Source organism: Aedes aegypti, chromosome 1 (genome assembly GCF_002204515.2).
Source record: "Aedes aegypti strain LVP_AGWG chromosome 1, AaegL5.0 Primary Assembly, whole genome shotgun sequence".
Taxonomy (NCBI): Eukaryota; Metazoa; Arthropoda; class Insecta; order Diptera; family Culicidae; genus Aedes; species Aedes aegypti.
The window spans coordinates 174,909,445-174,933,538 of record NC_035107.1 but is presented as its reverse complement, the minus strand read 5'-3'; the positions used below and the strand labels follow the sequence as shown (position 1 = coordinate 174,933,538).

At 37.4% G+C, this 24,094-nt stretch overlaps 1 protein-coding gene across 2 annotated transcripts in view; it reads left to right on the top strand.

Moving 5' to 3' along the window:
• The window catches only part of LOC5574581 (protein turtle), a 756,452-nt gene extending 733,033 nt beyond the window's left edge, over positions 1 to 23,419 (top strand). The window contains exons 12-14 of one of the 2 annotated variants that reach the window (XM_021853722.1): positions 2,808 to 3,116; positions 3,198 to 3,475; positions 19,667 to 23,419. In XM_021853722.1, the coding sequence (XP_021709414.1) occupies positions 2,808 to 3,116; positions 3,198 to 3,475; positions 19,667 to 20,209 (1,130 nt within the window). In that variant the 3' untranslated portion in view covers positions 20,210 to 23,419. Of the gene's footprint in view, positions 1 to 2,807; positions 3,117 to 3,194; positions 3,476 to 19,666 lie in introns of both variants that reach the window. The other variant, XM_021853716.1, reaches the window with a different exon arrangement.
• Positions 23,420 to 24,094: the final 675 nt, after the last annotated feature.

The window sequence follows — 24,094 nt, the reverse complement described above, 5'->3', positions numbered from 1 at the left end:
GACCACAGAACGAGCCACATCGACGGGCATACGAAGTGTGAGCAAGTGAAGTCTGCGGTGGTTACCATTAACCGCGAAGAACCCAAGTCGCCAGATAGTCGACTTTCCCAACCGAGCCCCGATTTGTCGAGTGGACATTCTGGTTCAGGTCCATTTTAGAAGAACCTTGGGCTCTAGTAGAAGAAGCCTTGCCCGCCATTTCAGTTCGTCGGAGCCACAGCATTCATCTACACCGCGTGGCCCGCATTGTTCAGTGCATAGCAACGGAACCTACTTCGCCCACGGCATTACACCCGAAGCTTCGCCGCTAAACCGCTTTCGTTATCTGCGACCGTCACCTCCATAGGTCGACCGCCGGGTTCCCGCCATCGCACATCCTGGGAGTCTGTTAAGGCATACCGCCTTCCCACGTCGTTCATCTGCCACCCATCTACTCAGGCCGGTCGCCTCGCCACGTCGTCCACCCTACCCCCAACAATTCAAGACTACCGCCTCGGTCTGCCGTCCATCACCATCCCGCTGTGTACGCTATCGGGGCACCCTCCGTTGCCCACATTCCACGGCCTCTACCGTTGTTGGTTTCCTCGCTGTAATGAAGAGGCAACGTATACCGTGAGTCAATATAAAACTTTAAAACCAACCCTAATTTTTATGCTAACAAGGTCCAAAAACCTCCCCACTATCTCCTCTAACGACCCTAAGTCTTGAGGATCCCAAAAAAGGCCTTTTGAGCTCGCCTCGCTGACTGCCGTTGGTCAGACCAGCAGTCTGGGGTTTTGACCGGTTCCCCATCTGGGCTTCGGTGTCCGATCCTCGAGGGCTAAGAGAGCCGTACCAGAAAAACGGTAACATTCCAAGAGTGATTCTTGGTAAAATTTCGAAATATTTGGAATGTATTAATGTCAACGTATATGAATATAGAATGTATGAAGTCTAGCAATCGCATGTAGTCCATTTTTTTTGTCAGAATAAATACTTGATAATTTGATTTGTTCAAATATCCGAGGCCAGAACTCACATTATGTGATGTTGTAGAACCGACCCAAATCTTATTTTGTTTTCCAAAGAAACCAGATTTACTCGACACAAGGTGACCATTGGAAGCAAATTTGTTTATATTGAATACTTGTAACCATTTTACGTCTAGTTTAAGAACCCCATTTTATGTTTGAAAAAGTTAAGTTTTACCATTAGAAAATTATCATTATTCGAAACTTAAGAAATTCACTGTTTCACTGTTGTAGGTAAATTTGAATCGATCTGGAATTATAGTTACCATTTTAGGTTTCGTTCAGTAGCTCCAGTATTGAAATTCGGAATTTGAAAAAAAATGCGTTATGAAAGTTCCTGCCTCCTATATCTGAACATGTCAAATGCTACAGTGAATATTGTGGTTCAAAAAATATCCACATGCAATTGCTAGACTTCATACATACCATATTTATATACGGTCTCATAAATACATTCGAAATATATTGAAATTTTATCAACAATCACTCGTGGAACAGGGGGTGTACACTAAATTTCCGGCCATGTATCCAGATTGGCCATCGGTGTCCAAATCCTTGTGAAAAAAACGTGAAACAAAGTCGTCCACGCCTTTTAAGGGTTAATGTTCATAAAATAATGGATCATTAAAACAAACAAAACGGCCGCTATGATATGCATAGATAGCGCCACCGTAGTCTTGACCGTTTGACAGAACAGCAATGCAGTCACAATGTTCAATCTCATATACGGTGGGCCGTTGTTTTGATGCGGGGAGTGCCAAATGAGTGCCTGATTTCTGATTTCTGGCTTTTCAGAGAAGTTCGATTCTTTGATCACACAATCCGATTGTCATGGTTAAACTCTTACAAGCACAAAAACTACGAAAACTATCACGATTAACACAGTATAATAAATTATGTTTGTATGTTATACTCGCTTTCATTGTACATCGCCATCCTATTCCACTGATTTATGAAGCCTATCAAACTATGTAACAATAATATATGATTGCATCTCACATTACGTTTTTCTTTGCTTTCAATGTTCACCACCATTTTCATATTGATTTATTTTCATTTTGTTTCATTTCATAATGTAAGAATTCAGTACTTAATAATCAATAGAAAATATTCTTCAATGTGTTGCCAGAATCGAGAAGAAATGGTTGCCAAAATTAGGGATAGAGATGAGCGGGTGTTGTCAAAATCGGGAAGGCTTTACCAAATAAGCATGATAGTGATATCAATGCTGGATGATATGTGCATATATGGAAAAGTAGTTCTAAGTGTTACGCATCACTTGGATTATCAAAAAATAACAAACATGATTAACAAATGCCAACACTGTTAAAACTTGCAAACTTATTCATCCAACATATTTGCTCTGGTATGTCTATCGACGGCAGTACTTTGCTTGCAAGAAATAAAGGTCAAAAGTCTGGAATAACACGCTGGCCGTACAAAAGAGTAAAGCTGACAACAGAAAAATTAGAACTCTAAAGGGAATAATTGTATCTGGGACGGTTCTTTCGACTTGCACAAATGGATTGTATGAATCCAGAGCTTGAGGGTGTTTGAGCAATATTCTTATCCGTTGAACAAATGAAGACACACCAGAAGCACATCCTCCACCCCTTTATCCGCAATACTCTGCCGGTGCTTTTCGTGTATACGGTTTGCTGCAGGGAAGGTTAGCTAGAATTATTATGTTGTCTGTGCAGGATATCGCTGGGAAGATGGGGATTTAATTGGGGAGGCGGGGTTAAAAGTAAACAACTCGACGACAATTCAAACCATCTGGTTGCTTTATCTTTGCAGGTCGACCGGATCAGGTACACAACTGTACTTTGGCCAATGTCTCCATGACGTCATTGAATGTGAGGTGCTTCGAGGGATTCAATGGAGGTTTGGCACAATCGTTCTTTCTTGAGCTTCGGGACACTCACACTCTGGAAGTTCGTTTCAACAACACCTCGCCTGTTCCGAGGTTTACGGTGCCAAACCTTCATCCCAATGCTATATACCAGCTGGCAGTGTTTGCCTTTAACTCTAAGGGCAAGTCCGAACCATACGTGATGAGTGCAGCTACCCAGAGACTGCCGGAAAAGCAGATGAACTCCGACAAAGGTAAATATAGAGATCTTTGCGAAATAAATCTGAGGGAATCGATATTTCAAATGCATTCTATTTATATCGTCCAATTAGCAGAACGACCCAAATCACCCCTGCCATTGACACCGACCATGTCGATTGCCATTGGTCTCGGTGCTGCCGTTCTGATTGGGAGCTGTGCCATAGTTTTGGCTCTGAAATTTCCCTGCGGAGCAAGCAGCAGACGAAATAAAGAAACCGCCCAGAGCACTACGGTGAGAACCTCGTCGCCGGGGCCAAGTGACAAAAGCGTAGCAAGCAAGGAGTACGACGGCAACGAGAGTGACGAAAAGAACCCAGATGTTATACCCGACACGATTGATTCTGACGATCAGGTGAGTTGGGTAAAGTACACACTTAGAAAAAACATCGTGTAAATTTACGTTATAGATGTGTGAAATATTAAATATTAAATAATATTTTAGTAATATTTGCCTATTATTATTTATTTTTTATTAAATAATAATAAGCAAATAAAATAACGTAAATTTATTACACAAAGGACGTAATTCTGCGCCACATTACACTTAATATTAATTTAAAAAACCGTGCATTAACGTGTCTTTAAAGTAGATTACATTCATCACATAATTTTTCATTCACTTATGGATAATTTTTCTGGGATAAGTGCACTAAAGTGGAGCTCATATAGAGACATCAATCCGATTGTGATGATTTCGTGCAACGTTATTTACGAATGTATTCTAAAAATTGATTTCATCAATTTTTCTCATAAAAGTATACGATCAGAAGAAATCGTAACGTAAGTCATATACGAAAAAATCAAGTGGAGATCGAACCAGGGCTGGTTAAACGTTACCAGCGCAGTAACTATCTGTGATACTCTTTAAAGTCAAGTATAAGTATGGTTACACTGACAAAGTAGAGCTGGATTTTTTTTAACCAATTGGACTATGGGTTACAGTATAATGTTAAGGTGATTATAAAACGAAGCCAAACTTTGAATTTTCAAGTGCACAAGACTGGAGAATCAGAGAACAGTTCGCGTTGAAAATCAATCAAATTGCTTGCTTGCTGGTGGTGACCAATGGGATAAATTTTCAACGTGGAGCCCTGTTTCGTTCTCAAGTCTTGTGCTCTTAAAAATTTGAGGTGTGGCTTCGTTCTATAATCACCTTAAGCCTCATTGAAATCACAAACGATTTCGTGTTCTGTTGCTAACCATTTAATTACATTTTAATACATTTTACTCCATCAATAATGATAGAATACGATTTTTTCTTGCAAAAGGAGAATTAAAGCTCTACATCTTTTGTGGAACATTACTTAAAGTTCCGAAAGAACAGTGAATACAATATGTTTTGTACATTACAACTGCTGCTTTCTTCAAACACATCGGCGATATCAATCGACTACAACGAGCACGATTCAAATGTATGTTTATATCAATTCTGTCATATATACCGGAAGTATTTATTGTTTGTTTCAGTGACTATTTCCATAAAATTGCTTTGAAAAATTATGTTATGTCAAAAAATTAGCATTTTTGAATGTTTTGAGTTGGAAATGTATTTTGGCCAGCATTTGTATGTAGTGCGGCCACTGCCCTATGGGGAAAGTGGTAGCCAAAAATCAGAAAATTGACTTGGAAAATGACGTGTCTTGTATACCATTTGATAGCCTGATAGTTCAAACATTGATTCCCAAAATTTAAGCCCTTTGTGATGAAAATTCATTGCGCCACAAACATCAGACTTAGGAAAACTGTGACAGTTTTGGAAAAAAATGCATTCGAAATGAATGCAGCTTTCTTAGCAAATAGCGGTTCAATTTTGAAGTTGAATTCACCGTTGGAAAGGCTATTGTCTGAATTTAGAATGGGTATGTTGCTGAGGTCACACGGTTAAATAAAATTAGTAAAAATGGGCAATTATTGAAGAAACTGTTTTTTTCTTGCCTAAGTTGGACTAGATCTAACGAGCTTGGCCGATCAGTCTCAAGAGACCACCACCATTGTGTAGTTTGGGGTCTTTACTATCTTCGGAACGAGAATCCAGCTGCGGATAGCTGCGGTTGAGCGTCATTTTGGCACAAGGTCGAAAAAATGGCATTTTTTTTGTTAATTATCATTATCGATTATGCGAGCTTAAACAAAAAAATCGTACACATTAAATACAGTGGGATTCCGTGTTTGGCATACTTCATTTTTGGCACCCCCAATTTTGGCAACAAAATGGATCCGTTTTTGGCAACATTTTTGAATATCACTAAAATTGGTAATTTTTGTAAATATTTTAGGGTCTGTTACTTAAGTCATTTGAATAACATATCAACTCCACACCGATTACATTCCAGATCTTCATTTTCATCGATATTCCCTTCAAATCTCACCTACTACTAAGGGCTCCCGTACATGCTTATTCACTTAGAGATGCATTCGCAACGTTTCATGAGGCCTATAATCTTTATCAGCATCTCAACTAGAGACCTATCTCTTTTCTTAGGCATTCATACTGACCGATCAGCCAGCCCAACAACTGCCAGCCAGGCAACTGAAAATTTCGACTTTGTTGCCAAAAACGGAATCCCTTTGTACTGTTTGAAATGAGGAACTGTTAAATGACAAATTTAGTCTTAAAAGTGTTACATAATTAATTATTATTTTTGGTTAAAAATGGATTAAACAGACCGTAAAATTATAATTTATTGTAGAAACTTTTCTAAAAAGTTTTCAATGATTTCACGATAGTTTTTATACATATTTACCAACGAAAAAAGAAATACCACTACCTTAAGGAAATTTTCTGTTCAGGTGTATTTATTTTCCTAAAAACTACTATCGATGTTACCTACCTTTATATAAAAGACGAGGTCAATATTTGCAAATCATGAATTTGTTTTCGGTTCCAACGCTTACAACGTGTATATTGTGCAGTAGTTATTAACACTTCGATTAAAAAAAATCAGAAGCGAATATTGTGATAATATGGAACATAGGAGCATCGTGTTTCTTTTCGATCCAAATAAATCTCAAAAAGTCAATGCTACAAAAGTATTTGAATACATCAAGCAAAACTATAATATTGATCTTCCCAAAGAAGAACGACTATTTAAACGTTGAAGTACATAAAACATCATTTTTGCACAGTACCTTCATCGTCAATTGGACGTTGACGTTCACAAAAACAATTTGGTGATCTTATAAGCGGTTTCTTCACCACCGCTTAGGCCCTAAACCTGGTTTAATCGTATGGGTAAACCTGGTTTATGGCTTAAGCGAAGGTGAAGAAATCGGCCCTTAGTGATAGAAGTAAGCGAAGGAAATCCGATGAAATGTTTGTTGGTGATGTTGACACTATAGAAAAGGCTCTTTTAGAAACAAGTGGAATTGATAATTTAAATAAATCGAGGTAAAAGAATCACTTTTAGTATTCGAAGATCTTGAAAACTCTGAAAATTTGAACACCGAAGGCAACTAGACGAATTAACGTTCAATGGTTTCTGTTCTAAGCTGAACATTAATCAATGAAAATGTGTTCACTGTAAATTTTCTCGTTTTTGAACTTAAAATCTGCTTTTGTAAATGCCGAGATCAATGACGTATCCTGCCCCCTTAATGGATGATGTTGAAGAACTAGATGATGATTTTGCTCTTGATGAAAATGTGCAAAAGGATTAGAATTGCTTGTAAAATTTGATTTAGTATTTAGAGAAATTTGTTAAAAAAAATATTATGAAAATTTTTAAATGATTTTTTTTTTATTTTGTGGTACATTAAACCATGCAGTATAAAAAATACTCTAATCATCAACTTTTTTAAATATGTTGATCTGTGTTCAATAAAAATAATGGAAACATATCAAAAATAATCCTTTCAACTAGTCTGAATGTTCTATTTGTCCGGAAAAAAATATTTCCTGGAGGGCGGGCAGATAAATTTGTGTAGGGGGTGGGGGGAGGTGGTCTGAGTTTTGGTAAACAAACAGTTCTTCACCTAAATACCTGATTGATAAATCAATACTCTTATACAACATAGTTTAAAAATCGGCTAGGGTCAAATCTTGGCCAGAAGGGGGGGAAGGGTTCCACATCCACCTCTTCTATTATGCATAGCGACCTTGTTATAGTTTTTATTTGCATTTGAACAGCCCCTTACATTAATAATAAACGTTCAAGTATATTGTTCTGAAATGCGTAGCTCATTACTGTGTTAAATACTAGTAACACCTTCCGGATGTGGAAAAATATATAAATACGACTAATGTAATGCCAAACTTACTAGAATACTATTAAAAATAACGGAAAAAATAAACATTTTTGGCCACCATTTTGGATGGAAACGCCCCTTAGTGCACTTTTCTGTGTTCCGAAACACACCGCAAAAAAAGCGTTATTTCAAGAAACGACTCAAGTCTTCGTGGTTTTTGACGTTTCATGATCTTACGAATCATAATGTAGTATATTGTTTTGTTTGAAAAAAAAAACTAATAAAGGTTTTTTTACGTCGCACACTGGTCCCTGCTTTCGTCGGCAAAAACATCTAGTACTTTAGATATTAATCCTAGAGGTTTGGTGTCTTCTACAAATTATTTTGAAATAATTTTCATTCAATTTGAATTACCTCAGATTTGACCTAGATAAGTTAAAACTGATCTAGATCAGTTTTATCTTTTGATAGGAGCACCCAATCAATATGTTGTTTTTGTATATTTCAATATTATAAATACCGTAAAACGGGGAGACTTTGATAGTTTTTTCGAAGAAAACTTGAATATTTATGCATGTTGTTTCAAAGAATAATAATTGATATTTTTAAAACAAGTACTGGCATCCTAGCTATCGATTGCAGTTGATAGTTTTCCAAAAGATTTATTTTGAATGGATATATAATTTTTCATATAATCGAAAGTTGGTTTTCTGTTTTGGGGTAACTTTGATAATGGAGTATGAATCGAACAAAATTGAATGAATAACGAACATTTGTAGGGCATTGCATACCTCTAGGCGTTTAACGTTGTATGGAAATTTATGACTTAGATTACAAAAATGGTTCCAGTTTCTGAAAATGCTATTCGCTAAGAGATTTGAGACCGTATTCAAGTTCTATGATAACTAGGCTGTCAAAGATCAGTGGCCAACTATTCAAAACTACATCAAATAGTGATCGTAGAACAGATTGTTTGTAAGCGTTTCGAAAATGCAAAAATTGTGTCAATTTTTAATATTCGTATAAAAAGCCTAAAATGCACTTGATTCCAATGAAAACAGCTTTAACATGAAGTGTCTTACTAATACTCTTTACTTTTGCATTTGTTTTGCTTAACTGATTAACAGAAACTTCGTTATTTCGTTTAATATGTTGTGGGTCTCGCACTATTTAAGTGAAAAAATCTGGCCATCTTGAACTTTGACGCCATCTTGATTTTAAGTAGTAGAATGATTTTTTCAGCTTGTTAGCACTCAACATATTGAATTTCGAGGCTATCAATCAAAGCAGGTTACGTATTTTCTTCTTCTTCTTTAACGTTCCGGAGCAGAGCCTGCTTCTCAGCTTAAGATAAGAGTTTAGAAAAAGGGAAAAGGTACCAGTTATCGCCGTAGTGGTTCCCTATTTGGCCATATATGACATTTTGATAACATTCACATTTTAAATCTTTTTGAATGTTTTAACATCAAGATATAACTTAAATCTAACTACTGCAACACACAAAACTTTTCAAAATTTGAAGACATTAAAGTTATCACATATGGCAAAATAGGGAACCACTATGTCCATAACTGGTACACCAACCCTATGAAATAAATATTTCAATGCATGAAATCCGCCTGAATCAATTTTTCAATCAATTGTGTTAACGATATGCATTCTTGTTCATTGAATGAAGTTTATATTCCAACAAATCTGAAGGCTATTCTACTGGTCACTACCTTAAAGAAAGCATTCGACAGTGTTTGGCATGAAGGTTTGATCGTCAAATTAAAAAACTTTAATTTTCCAACATACATTGTTAGAATAATTCAAAGTTATCTGTCAAATCGTACACTTCAGGTTAATTATCAGAACTCCAGGTCTGAAAAACTTCCTGTAAGAGCTGGTGTTCCTCATGGCAGCATTTTGGGACCAATATTATACAATATTTTTACATCTGACTTACCTGAGTTACCTCAGGGATGTCAAAAATCATTGTTTGCGGATGACACAGGCCTCTCCGCCAAAGGACGAAGCCTGCGTGTCATCTGTTGTCGATTGCAAAAAGTTTGGATATTTTTTCTTCATACTAACAAAAATGGAAGTTTTCTCCTAATGCTTCCAAAACTCAACTAATAATACTCCCACATAAACGAAAAGCTCTTTATTTGGAACCTTCAAGTAGACATGTTGTCACGATGAGAGGTTCCAATAAATTGGTCAGATGAAGTTAAGTATCTAGGGCTCATGCTAGATAAGAATATAACTTTCAAAAATCACATTGAGGGCTTTCAAGCTAAATGTAACAAATATGTAAAATGTCTCTATCCCCTTATTAGTAGAAAATCAAAACTTTGTCTTAAGAACAAGCTTTTGATATTCAAATAAATTTTCAGGCCAGCCATGTTGTATGCTGTACTAATAAAGACTAGCTGTTGTTATACCAGGAAGAATGCTCTGCAGAGAATTCAAAATAAAATTTTGAAAATGATTCTGAAGCTTCCTCCCTGGTATAGTACCAATGAGTAACATAGAATATCCAATGTTGAAACATTGAAACAAATGTCAAGTAAAATAATTAATAATTTCAGGCAAAAATCGTCACAGTCTTCTATTGCCACGATTAATGCGTTATATGTTTAGGTTAAGTTAGGTTAAGTATATTAAAAACGTTCTATTTTTTTCTCTTATAAGCAGGTGAAAATAACTCACCTGTAAAAAAATCTGAACTGCTACGGCCAATGAAATGAAATATGTTGTTAACAAAAAGTTAAAAAAATCATAAATTTGTTTTACCAAATTAGGATGACAGTGCCCAAGTAACAATTTTAGTTTTACGAATTACTTCCAGGGTGCCATAAATAAACGGCCATAAAACCACGGTCAAGGCAATGTTGCCTTCATCGCATCCTCCAAAACCTCTAATAGATTAGAACGTGTCTAGTTGGCCTACTCTGAAAGAGGCTATGAAGTGTATAATTATGTCACAAGAATAAAGCAAATTAGCATTTATGGTAACTACCTGTTCTAGATGAATGTTGCATCATCTTGAATATAATATTATCATAACGTCGATTTTGCCGGATTTATTACAACGTAAACAAAATAAAATAAGATTGAAAACTCGTCTGTGATAATTAATTTCGTAGTGATTTATATTTTAAAGTGTTTTGTTTGGATATAGTGCTCAAATATTTTGTGCCGGGTGAGATTTACTGTGAAATGTGATAAAAATAAGTGGAATTGCGGGTACCCCATTTGAAAGTGGTGTATTTAGAGTCATTAAGCATTTGCTAATATAAACCGCAGGTGAAGAATAAAACATATTCAACATTTCTTGGTTGGATTGGGCAGTAATTGTGCTCTAAACTATATTCAGTCAGTTTAATCATCACACCATAGCATTAAATACGCGAATTCATGGAGATAATGTGATTTGAAAAAGTGAAATTGTGGCAACCGGAGTGAAATTAGTATGGCGGAACCATAATTGATTGATTGTCATCGACAAATGCTGTTTTGTTATCATAAATACACAAATAAGGGCACATTGTTATGATTCCGCATTTGTGGATGTAAAATTGCCATAACAAATGCTGATTGAAGATTATGCAGCTTTTTTTTCGCTTTTCATGGCAACCAATGGCAAGCATTCAACAAATTTCGCAGTTTGGGTATGTTATTATGAAGAATATACGCAGAAACAATGAAAATGGACATTAGTTTGTAGTTTTTTCGTCAGGAATAAGTGTTCGCAATGCATCTGAAGAGCCCAAATACTGATTTAAGAGGTATAAATAAGGTAAGTTATCAAGATTCAAGTGCAAGTCAATCAGTTTAAAAGCAGCTTTTATGGCATCAAGGTATATTATATCAATCTTTTATGATAGCCGTCACAAATAAGTGTCATGCAGCCACCATATGCAGTTTAAATATGCTGCAATAAAGCTGGTTTTGTAGCCATACAATTTTAACTTTATAGTTTGTCTCTGAAAGGTTTTGAAAACAACTAAGAGCTGATTTACAAAATATCATCTTCTAGCAACGCTAAATGTCGCCTCTAGCTATCATAGCATTCACGTAACTGTCATAAAGCATTCATAAATCCACATGAATGCCAAATTGCTATGGAATTGTTACTTGGGTGTTGTCTACTAACACAGAACACCTAGATATAAGAAATTAATTTAATGTTTACTCCCAGTCGTTGGGGACAATGAAACATTGCAGTTTATTTTCGATAGAACCGCAAATTTAGAACTAAATCAAATTAATCATATTAATAACAGACAAAACTGTTAGTTGGATTTCTTATTGACAAACATTTACGAAGATTTCTGTGTAACTGAGTCAGTGAATCCATTATGGAAAAATGAAGCGTTTCACACAGCAATCAAATATTCCCTATTCATCCATAAGAATGCAAGACCCAACGACTATGAATACGAGGAAGCCTTTGATTACAAATCAGCAGACTATGAAAAAATTAAATGTAGATTAAATAGTGTTAATTGGCAAGAAATAATCAGAAATGAAGGAAGTGTCGAAACTGCTGCATACATATTCAATGAAATTGTACTAGAAATCATAAAACAAGAAATTCCTTCCAAAAAAATACGGCGAAATCTCAGTACAAAAAATCCAATATGGTATAACAACCACATAAAAAATCTGAAAAATCGGAAGCAAAAGGCACACAAAATTTATAAGAAACACCAGAAATATGAAAACCTAGCAAAATATTTGGACATTTGCAATCAATTGAATCTTGCCATCAGTGATGCTTTTGAAGAATATAATTCAAAAACTGAACTTGAAATAAAGTCCTGTCCAAAGAACTTCTTAAATTACGTAAAAACAAAACTTAAATCTGACAATTTTCCATCCGTTATGCACCTTGATGAATATGTGGGTGACAACTCATGACAATCTATATGCAAATTTTTTCCAAGAAATCTATACTACATTTTCGGAAGAAGACCGCGATCGCAATTATTTTGCGTTTTACCCGGAATTTTCTAGAGATATTGGTGTGAATCAAATCAATGTGCGGGAAATTTCAGACGCTCTAATGAATTTGGACGCTTCAAAAGGTCCCGGCCCTGACACGATTCCACCAATATTTATGAAAAATTTAGCAAAAGAACTTACAGCGCCATTGTTTTGGCTTTTTAATAAATCCCTTGAATCCGGAATCTTCCCAAAAATATGGAAAAGCTCCTTTTCAGTGCCTATCTTTAAATCTGGCCGAAAATCTGACATACGTAATTATCGTGGTATAGCCATTATGTCTTGTATTCCAAAACTTTTCGAGTCAATTGTCAACGAAAAACTATTTCTTTAAATCAAAAATAGAATTACTGACACACAACATGGCTTCTTTAAAGGTCGCTCGACCTCAACAAATTTACTTCAATTTGTTGACTATTCATTGAATGCAATGGACAATGGAAACCACGTAGAAGCTCCTTATACGGACTTTAGCAAGGCATTTGATCGCATAGACATACCAATGCTACTTTTCAAACTAAAAAAAAAATGGAATCGAGCCAAGACTGCTGAAATGGCTTGAATCGTATTTAACTGACCGCCAACAAATAATAAAATTCAAAAGAAACATATCAAAACCAATTCAAGTCACTTCGGGTGTCCCTCAAGGCTCTCATTTGGGACCTCTTCTTTTTATTATGTATGTAAACGATATTTCCTTCATTTTCAATAAACTCAAAGTGTTAATTTATGCCGATGACATGAAGCTCTACCTAGAAATAAGAAATGAACAATGTATTCCGCAATGAAATAGAAAAATTCTACAAATGGTGCAAAAAAAGCCTATTAGAACTGAATGTAAAAAAAATGCAACCTAATATCATTTAGCAGAAAAAGAACAACACCACGAATTTCAATTTCATTAGGAAATCCAAATGTGGAAAAATGTGAAAGAGTAAGGGACTTAGGAGTAATCTTAGACTCTAAGCTTTCTTTCGTAGACCACTACAATACAATAATTCACAGGGCTAATAACATGCTAGGGTTCATAAAACGCTTCTGCTACAACTTTCATGACGCATACACAATTAAAACTCTATATATTGCATATGTAAGATCAATCATGGAATACTGCAGCATTGTATGGCTTCCTTTCTTAATCACACACGAAGAAAGGTTAGAATCTGTACAAAAGCAATTACTACTATATGCTCTTCGTAAATTAGGTTGGACATCATTTCCACTTCCACCCTACAAAGCACGCTGCATGCTTATTGACATACAAACTTTGAAAGAGCGACGTGAAATCGCAAGAGTTTCATTTGTAAATTATATCGTTTCGCAACGTATTGATTCTACAGAAATCTTATCAAAATTAAATTTCTACGCTCCTTCTAGGCAACTACGAAATCGTAACTTATTCTTGACAAATCATCATCGAACAAATTATGCCAAAAATGAGCCACTAAATCAAATGATGGCCATTTACAATCAACATTGCGAAACTATTGACTTTACCATGTCTCGGAAAAATATGAAAACATACTTCAAATCCATTAGAAATCGCAACGCATAAAATAAAACAAAATGAAATGAACATTACTTACACTACACTTTCTTTTTCAATATTTTTTATAAATTTCATAATTTTAGTATTAAGAAATGAAACAAAAATATGTATATGTAAAATGTACTAGTCTAAGTCGGTTGACAAAATAAATAAATAAATTAATAAATAAAAGTTTAAAATGATACTAAAAAGAAATTAAACAAAAAAAATAAAAAAAAGAATGAAGTTTACAGATTGTGCGTTGTGGCACTAGTAAGCCTTGTAGTGCATTCTGAAGTTTTAATGTAAAACATTGCCAAAAGTGCTTTAATCTAAAGTGTAAATCTTAAGTATTTGAGCTGGAAAAATCCTTGATTTCCCGAGCCTTAAACTATCGTTTGACTGCCACCCAGCATACATGTGAAAAATAGCGAAATTGACTAGCTGAGAATGGACGTAATGCCAATGCTCAGGAGTATAATTTTGAGGTTGAAAACTTAGAATTAGACACCTTCTTGGTTTTAAGCAGTTAAATGACAGGTGAAAAACTCATTAAACTATTCAAAATCCAAAATGGCCGCCAGATTTTATCTTTTAAATCAATCAATAGGCAAATATTTTCAAAGCTAAACGATCACTTCGACATCTGGTGACCAGTAGAAGAGCCTTCAAAAAAGGGGTTTGGGTTGAGAACGCACCATGTGCAGCATAGGATGGAGCACACAATTTACACTTTTTCTCGGAATAGTTATTTTGTAGATGATCAGAGATCACTGAAAAACATAATAAACTTTGTTTCCTTCGAAAGTGTACAGATCCGGTCGGTGTTCATGTACGTTAAGTGGGAGAAAACTGAAAAATTGGTACATGGTAATATAGGTTATAAACTTCCGGATTCTTTGTTAGTGGTTAAATTTAAACTTAAAAGGCCCAGATAGCCGTAGCGGTAAACGCGCAGCTATTCAGCATGACCATGCTGAGGGTCGTTGGTTCGAATCCCGCTGGTCGAGGATCTTTTCGGGTTGGAAATTTTCTCGATTCCCAGGGCATAGAGTATCTTCGTACCTGCCACACGATATGCGCATGCAAAAACGGTCATTGGCACAGTAAGCTCTTAGTTAATAACTGGGGAAGTGCTCATAAGAACACTAAGCTGAGAAGCAGGCTCTGTCCCAGTTGGGACGTAACACCAAAAAGAAGAAGAATACCTAATTTTTGGATTGAAAATATGAATTTTGGACGTAAACAAACATGTTCAGTAACATATCTCTCCTTCTTCCCCAGCTGAAAAACTTTTATGATGGAGGCGCATTATATTTGCCTATACTCTTACTCTTAATTCGACGCAAAGAACACCAACGATTGAAAACTTGTTTCTTTGTTGCACAAAAAATGATGTTTGAATTGATTTCACTAGCTATATACGTCAAAACCGTAGAACATGATTAGAAAATCGTTTATTTCATAGGGTAAATCCCGTTTCTCTCCTAGTTTTTATAGCCCATATTACTCAGTTTTCTAGCTTTTTGATGGTGATCTCAGAAAGTCGGGGTTGGTGGTCTAATGGGTACCGCTTCTGCTTCATAAGCAGAAGGTCATGATTTCAATCCCAGGCCGTCCCTGTCATCGTACTTTGTGATTGTATCTTTCACATCTATCTACCACTCTTAATATATCTATCACAGTTCATAGCATTTGCTAGAACCGGAGACGGACAGAAATAAACCGTTTCCCTACGCTTCCATTCTTTCATCATTAATATAGCATGCCTTTCCTTACGCCTGATACATAGGCAGTCTGCTAACCAAACCAGCAAGCCTCTCTGCCATAAAAATTACCCCACCTCTTCACCCTTCCCGCATGAACTGGCGTTGACGCAGTGGTATATACGGTCTACCGTGGGAGTCAGTTTAGAGTAAAGTGGGGCAAAAGTTCGAGTGGGGTAAGAGTTTTATTTTAAGATTTCCAGCTCAATTCAAAACAAATCTTATAAATGTCATGGTGGATCGAATGCTATTCAAGTAAGAGACTTTCAATCCAAATATCATAAAAATCGATTGAGATTTGGAAAAGTTAAGGCTATTTCTTGTTTTTCGACGTGAATATTGTAATTTTTGGTCAAACTTTCGTTGTATGGAACCAATTGAAGATAACATCTTTTTCAATATTTTATGTAAGGGCTTTTCTAGCCCTATCATAAGGTTGCTTTGAGGTGTATTAGTTTTTCATAAATGCTTGAAAACAATTTTTGGCCCATAGTGGGGCAAAAGTTCGAATCAGCGGGGCAAAAGTTCGACCCATGTATAAAATCACGGAAAAATTTGCAAATTGCCTAAAATCCACATGTTACCTTCAAATTTAGTTAAATTTGTCTGATCGTGTGAAAATTGTCACTAAAATTTTACGCGTCCACATAGTTTTGTGAAAAACTGCTATTTCTGAGTATATTACAATTAACCCGGCTTTGGGCAATTTTTTGATGAAAATTTAGTGTGTATTTTTCGTCAAACTTAAGTTTACGGCTGGTGTAAAGTATGCCTATCATAAAAGGATCGATATTTTGTGTTTTAGCCAGCGAACTTTTGCCCCACAGTAGATTCGAACCCTTGCCCCACCGGTGGGGCAAAAGTTCGAATAAGACAATTAATTTTGAAACTGTTATAACCAAAAATGGGTAAATATTTTGACACAAGTTTGTTCAGCAAAATTATAGCCAATATGTTGAAGGTTCACTGTATGGTATTTGTTTTGTTTTAACTGCTGTTGTTTTCCTGGAAACTATGATTATACCACTAAGGTCGAACTTTTGCCCCACCTTACTCTAATGCATCATCAATTCCTCCGCCTAAAAATATAAGATCACCAGCACTTATACTCTGAGGGTGTCTGTTAGTCCCAAGCAGTCAATCAACACTGCTAGCCGTAAATAAGGCATAATAACTTGAAACGTTCGGATTAAACAGTGTTGTATGCGTCGAGAATATTGGTATTTCGATTTGACTAATGCAATAGATAACAAAAGAGGCAGATTTTAGAGTAGTGTTTGATGCTTCGACCTCAACGTTTGCTCCTGCGGGGCGAGCGATGAGGGCAGGATCAAACATGTCGCGCGTCGGTCGATTAAAGTGAAAAAATGCCGCGATCGTTCAGAAGTGTTTGATATTTCGACCTTGACGCTTGCTCCTGTCGCGTGTTTTGTTCGCGTAGTAGTGAAAAAGTGCCGCGATTGCTTAGTTGTGTTTGATCTATTGATCGCGTCGCTTGCTCTTGCGAAGGGCGAGCGATGAACACTTGCCTGGCGTACAATGCGATTATAGAATTATTTGACGAATCCGGCTGGGCGTAATTATATCATGGAATACATCACCAAACATTGGTGACTCCCAGATCTCTACCTTACCCACTAGCCCAATATCCTTTCCATGACAACCGTGGACATGCAGAGGTGATCTCGGTCTCTAGTAACAACGGTAGTCACACTAATATTCCTTCCCTTCCCCGATGACCGTAAGGACGTGGCCGGCGCCGTTATTGACGTTTAAAATTTGAGCTCTCGATTTGTGGACATTGAAGAATGGTAAGCTAATTCCAAGCCCCATTCATTAATTTGCTGTGCAACTTCGATTGTTATGGTCATCTATGCTTATGCTTTTGCTTAGATAATAAAAAAGGCAGATTTTAGTTTTGTTGCAGCTTACACAATTTGAAGAACTATGAAATTTATCTCTACATGGTTCTACGACATTAACCTGAATGCAATTTACCGGAAAGCAATAGCCCATCTCGAAAGGACCACTTACCGGAAGTTTGTTTTTCAAGCGTTGACTGAAAATTATTAGGAATGGCAACCGAAAATAACGACCAGGGGAGGTTCTTGCTCTATAATACGTAAGCGGTTAGCGGCGTCAGTCGTCTAGGCGTATTGTGCCACGGGGTGTGGGTTCGATTCCCGCTCCAGTCGGTGAAAACTTTTCGTCAAACGAAAAATTCATCGCTGGGCTACTGGGTGTTTCGTGTTGTCCGTTGCCTAATGTTAGTGATTGTTCAGTCTGTGCAGCCTATGTGCTGAAGACGGTGTAAATTGTCTTTAAAAAAAAAAAAAAGCATCGAAGAGGAGTTTACATTTTCTACATACTTAATTATATCGTGCATATGCATGTTAAAATATTTGCATTTCACTCTTCTTTTCAAAACACGTTGTTCTATAGTGTACAGCTAGTCATTGCTAAACTTAAATTTTGATTTCTCAAACCGTCAAGATTATATAGTGTACATTTGAATATTTTAACGTCGATTCCCCATTTGTCCGAATGTTAACACATAAGTTATGATTTCAATCTGGTAGACCTTGCCCTCTCAATTTAGCACATTTGTACACGGATAACCAAAATATGGTATCGTGATGTTTGATCATGATTTAAAGCCAATTCATCCTCGTGGTGAAGTTAGGTACCGCCAATTGAAAATCATTTACGGTTAGAAATTTTCCCGACGAAGAGTATATACGAATGCAGAAATGGACAATAACGGAGAAAAGAACACGAAAAAAATATAATAAAAGCCTTATTAAAACGAATTCGACTGATAATTCTTTTACTTTAAGAGATAGAGAGGTGCGATGTTCAGCAAAAACACGCGTTTTAAGATGTTGAACAACTTTGTAGAAGGCATGAAAAATGATGATACATAGAAGCCAAACCTTGAATTTTCAAAAGCACAAGTTTAGAGAAGCAGACAACCGGTAACTCACTTGTCACTCGCTGGTGACGACAAATCAATAAAATGTTCAACGCAAAAGGTTGCCAGGTTCTCTAGATTTGTGCTCTTGAAAATTCGAGGTTTGACTTCGATGCATCTTCGAGATCATAAGTTATGCTAGAAATATTTCCTAATAAATTCTTACATCATTATGACCAATTTGAGTACGATTTTCAAGGGTTTTCGTGGAAAATAATTAAAATTATGCTTGAGACAGTTTTGTGATTATGTGTATGTCATATGTCATTTATGTAATTACACCAAGAACAACTTTAATTTCCATCCATAGTTTGATCTTGCAGTTTGTCCCGTACCCTATACGTTCAACGTTATGTGCGTTGGTACAACAACACATATCCAAAAATACTTTACACAAATAAAAAAAATATTCTGGACCCCCAGACCGATTTTTTTTATGTTGGTCGCAAATAAAAAAGCAAAGTCTAATTATTTTTAGTTTGAAATTTCAGACTAACTTATTTTTTTGTAATAATGTTGCTCCACAAAGACACCGTGCCAACTACAACTTAGGTGCATATTCAATGAAATGCGAAAATTTGAACATGATTTCAATCAATTTTCTGGAACAACACATCTGTGTCACATTGAGATACTTCATATTGTACAGCATCTTCATTAGGGCGGTTCAAAATTCAAAAACGTTCCTTATTGTCCTTACCATAAAAATAGTGCTCTTTGAAATTTTCAGTTTTTTCGATGAAGATTTGTAGCCCAAAGATGATGTATGTTTATATGAAAATCACTATCTGTGTATTAATTAAAATGTTCTAAACACGGTAGTACTGAAATGTTAGTACAGGTGATTCTGAATACATTGGATTTTTAGATACTCAAACCATTAATTTGTCTTTACCATCTTTTTACGATGGATTATTCCTCGTTCGTTAGGCAAGATGGAATTGTAATAATATTATCTGCCACCACAGCACCGGTTTTAAAATAAGCTGTACTCTTTCCAAAATAAGCACGAAGCCCCAAAGTTCACATTCTTTTCCACCATCTGTACGCTATTACACTTCTGCGTTCTCATTCCACTCTTCTAATTCTCATTTTTCACAGATGGAGTATATTCGACGTCGACAGCACATATCCACAATTGACACGAGCAGTCCGAGTCGATTGCTGCTGACCACCACGGCCCAGAGCCAAAACTTCATGGGCTCCACAATGGCTCTGCACAACAATCACACGGCCAGTTTGGGCTACTGCACTCTGAGGAACGGTATGCCCCAACCTCCGGCGAACTCGGTGACTAACGTGTCCATGAGTCATGTGCCAAATACATTTACGTCAGCTTCGCACGTCACGTGCACCCTCCCAAGGCATCCACCAAGTGCAGCGGGCGGTGGCATTATAAATTCCGTTGGTCCTGCTGCTGGTGCCCATCATTGGCCTTCCTACGGGGGAACCATTGCCGGAGTGCGAAACATGACGGCCATTTCGGTGACCAGCAGTCAGCAAGTGGTACCGCCTCCACCCTCAACGATAGCTATGCAACATCTTGGTGGGCCTCAACCGAGGGCTCGCGTCTGCATTGGACTCCCCGAGGACGACGTTTCCGCCGATACGCCCTTGATGGTAAAACGGGAAAGCACCGTATGACTATAGGAATCTCACAGGGTCGGTGATACGGCCCTGTGAGGCTCATTCTCCGAAAGTGCGCAACTTCCAGTCGGGGCGCCAACGCTAGGGAACGAGGCAAGACTTAAACAATAATTAGAAATTGTTAAAATAACGAAACGATTCCGAAGCTGTTAGTAGAGAACGAGAAATCCTACAAAATATTTTCCCCCGTCGAAGACGCATCTCTTTGTTCTTCGAGAGGGAGTACTGTTCCCGACGGTGATCACTTTACGTTTATGTTTTCGTTTTTTTCTACTGATATGTAAAACAAACAAAAAATCAAGAATAACGATGTTATTTACCATTATATCATTTTGTGATATGAACGCTGTGAAATAATTAAACCAATATGCTCAATTTTGAGTGTGACCTATGGTGGAGAAGAAAAAATGGGGGAAAAGGACCGGATGATTCTAGATTGTAGTTTCAGATTGAGTGAGAGTATTGACCTCCTGAGTGTACGTTTTATTATTTATTATTAATTGCATTGCGTATTGAAGGATAGAAGTTTTTTGGACAACTAATTTTGAGTGTGTCATAACTAAAATTAAATAAATAGTCTTATATTTTTTTAAGCAAAACTGTGTCCAATATGTGATATTCTTTTTTTTAACTGTTATAGTTTTCTTGGAAGTCTTTTAAGTTAAAATAAAATCCAAATTTTGTCCCTCGTTGCTTCTCTGTCGTTTGCATTCTATTGAAATTTAATTCCCCTTGCGTAACACTATCACGATTGCCGTACTATAAAATTCTCTCATTTAACCTGGAACTGCTTTTTCTTTAGTACTGTTAATCCCGGCTAAAGGCCACAATAAAACAAGAATCGCGCAAGAGCGAAGAAAAAAAAACGAACGTGCGAATGAGGAATCTGTAAATAATAATCTAGTTTATGACCAATTCGCTCGTCTGCGCCACCGGAATCCCCCCAAGAATGACCCCGTGAGATACACAGAAGAAACTCGAACGAACCCAAGGTCGTAATCTTTCCTGTAAATATGTATAAAAAAAAGAATCGCGCGAAAAAAGTAACGATCTAAAGCTGAAATGAAGAGCGACGAGAAAAGTTTTTCCTCCTGATTTGATTTCGCGTGAACGAACCTCTCGCATTTCACACCCAATATCCTACTACTGGTGGCAGACGGGATTGGACTGAAGTGTGAAACTGGAACTGAGCAAATGAGATTCCTCCAACCGTTTGGGCGTGTTGGGTATGGAATCGTGAGTACCCTTCGAGGGATGGCTGAGTTGTTGTTGGCAACCGGTCACTTCCATTCTGTCGTGCTGTACATAGTAGGAATGATGCCACCTTCCCTCCTTTTGTCTGCCGCAGGAAAAGGACGGAAACGCGAAGAAGAGTTAATATAGTTTTAGCTAGAAAATAAAATTTAATAATGAGCCCGGAAGTTGATTGCGCTGACTGGTTGGTTGGGCTTAGTGATAAACAGCATCGATGTACAGCTTTTACTTTTAATAATGTGAATTCAGTTTTCAATTGAATCGGTCAAGTTTAACACTAATGGAAGCAAATATTGTTGATTGAATGTGCATTATAAAAGGCGACATAGCATATGCCTACACTTCAAGTTTCAAAGACGATCGTTTTAATAATTACTGTACAGTTCAATAACCATGCGGCAGTGTTGAAGGGTGTTGAGAAATAACGAGGTAAGTTACAAATATATTTTTTTGCGTTTAAGTTCAGTTTTTATACTCGGCAGAAAAATAACAATTGACATGACGTGATAACAGACAAACAGAAGAGGTACAACATTAACAACGATTTTCCAATACAGATAAACAAGCCTCATAAAACTCTGATTTGATTGACAGTGCAACATTTTCCAGGTTATCGAATGTAAATAAAATTCTTAGTTCAATTCCCGAATCCACTAGCAAAACCACATTTGGATTTTGAAATTTTTGTTCAAAAATTTGGGTTACTTCTTGTTTGGCCAGGACCCATCCCTACGTTGTGTTGTTTTTCGAGAGCATCAAAATCCGTAGGAAATCACCAACACAGAAAACTAACTACAGAGGATGATTTATTTCCTCCGAGGCACATGCTGACACTTAGAGGGTCAACAAAACACTTAAAAACTATTTACATGTTGATCTTAAATAACTATCCGATAACACAAAATATCATTCACATGTTATATGTATGTAGTGGTAGAAGAAACAATTCAGTTGTGTATCGCTACCATTGCGGCCGAGGGGATTCCGATTGCACAAATTGAGTGTTTGAAAGCGCAGAGCCCGGAACCGATACATTAAGTCTCAACATACCGGCCCCCAAAAACGAAGGTTTTTAATTAAACTATTGAAATGAGCTGCTAGCGGCACTTCACTCTATACTTCACTTTGAATAAAGCTGGACGGAAGTACTTCTTTTACATCTTCGAATGTATAATCAATCAATCTATTTGGAACGCATTGGATCGTTCCGAATGATGATTTGATGGTGGTGGATACAAGGGCTCGCTGGTACACAGGGTTGAATGTTGGAATCCCGTCGGCAGTTGAACCATGAAAGCGTAGATGGTCGGCACTGTCTGCGAAGAAACGTAGAGGACCAAGAATAGACGGCGAGATAGAAAGCAGCAAGATCTTGGGAATGGGCGGCAAGGTCCGCAGATGGACGGCAAGGCCCGTAGATAGACGCTAAGGTCTACAAATGGACGGTGAGGTCCGGAAGATATACAGCAAGGTCCATAGTTGGATGGCGAGCTTAGCAGTTGGACGGCACGGTCCGCAGACAGATGTTGGGCTCACAAAATGACGGCGAGGTCCGGAAGACATACAGCAAGGTCCATAATTGGACGGCGAGCTTTGCAGTTGGACGGCACGGTCCGCAGATAGGTCCACAAATGTACGGCCCGGTCCGGAAATTCGGCAGCAAGGTGCGCAGTTGGACGGCGAGGCCCATAGTAAGACGGCGAGGTCTGCTATTGGATGACAAGATCCGCAACTGAACAATTCTGGAATATTCACGGCAGGATTCGGAGTTGGAGGACGCAGTCCATCCAGAAAATTAGCAAGGAAACGCTATGGCAATGGCGTCGAATTCACATGAGACAATGACCGTTTGCCATGAAGGTAGTCGTTGTACACAATGGCCGATGAAACAATCATTGACTGCAGGCCTGTTTCATATTCACACATATCTCATCCGGGAATCGTTGGTGATTTTCGCGATGAGAGTGTTTTCAAGTGGGTCCTGGTCACGGCACCAGATGTTTGGCCAGGATCCATCCCTACGTTGTGTTGTTTTTTTGAGAGCATCAAAATCCGTAGGAAATCACCAACACAGAAAACTAACTACAGAGGATGATTTATTTCCTACGAGGCACAAGCTGACACTCGGAGGGTCAACAAAACACTTAAAAACTATTTACATGTTGATCTTAAACAACTATCCGATAACACAAAATATCATTCACATGTTATAGGTATGTAGTGGTAGAAGAAACAATTCAGTTGTGTATCGCTACCATTGCGGCCGAGGGGATTCCGATTGCACAAATTGAGTGTTTGAAAGCGCAGAGCCCGTAACCGCGATACATCAAGTCTCAACACTTCCATTTTATCGATCATTACCTCAAAATGCCTAAGGGATCGCTTGGGCTCTATGATTCAATCATCTACCGAGATGAGCACCTTTTGCTCGGACTTGCGGTTATAGACCACAACCACCTCAGTCTTGTGACGGGCCAGTCCTAGTTTCCTAGGCTTCATCCATTCCCCAACTGTGGAAATCCGCTTGGACTGCTGCCTGCCCATAACTGCATATTTGTAACATTCGACAAAAGTAGGCATTGAGTAAATGGAATACAGAGTGTGCATTTTATGGCAGTATGGGAGGAA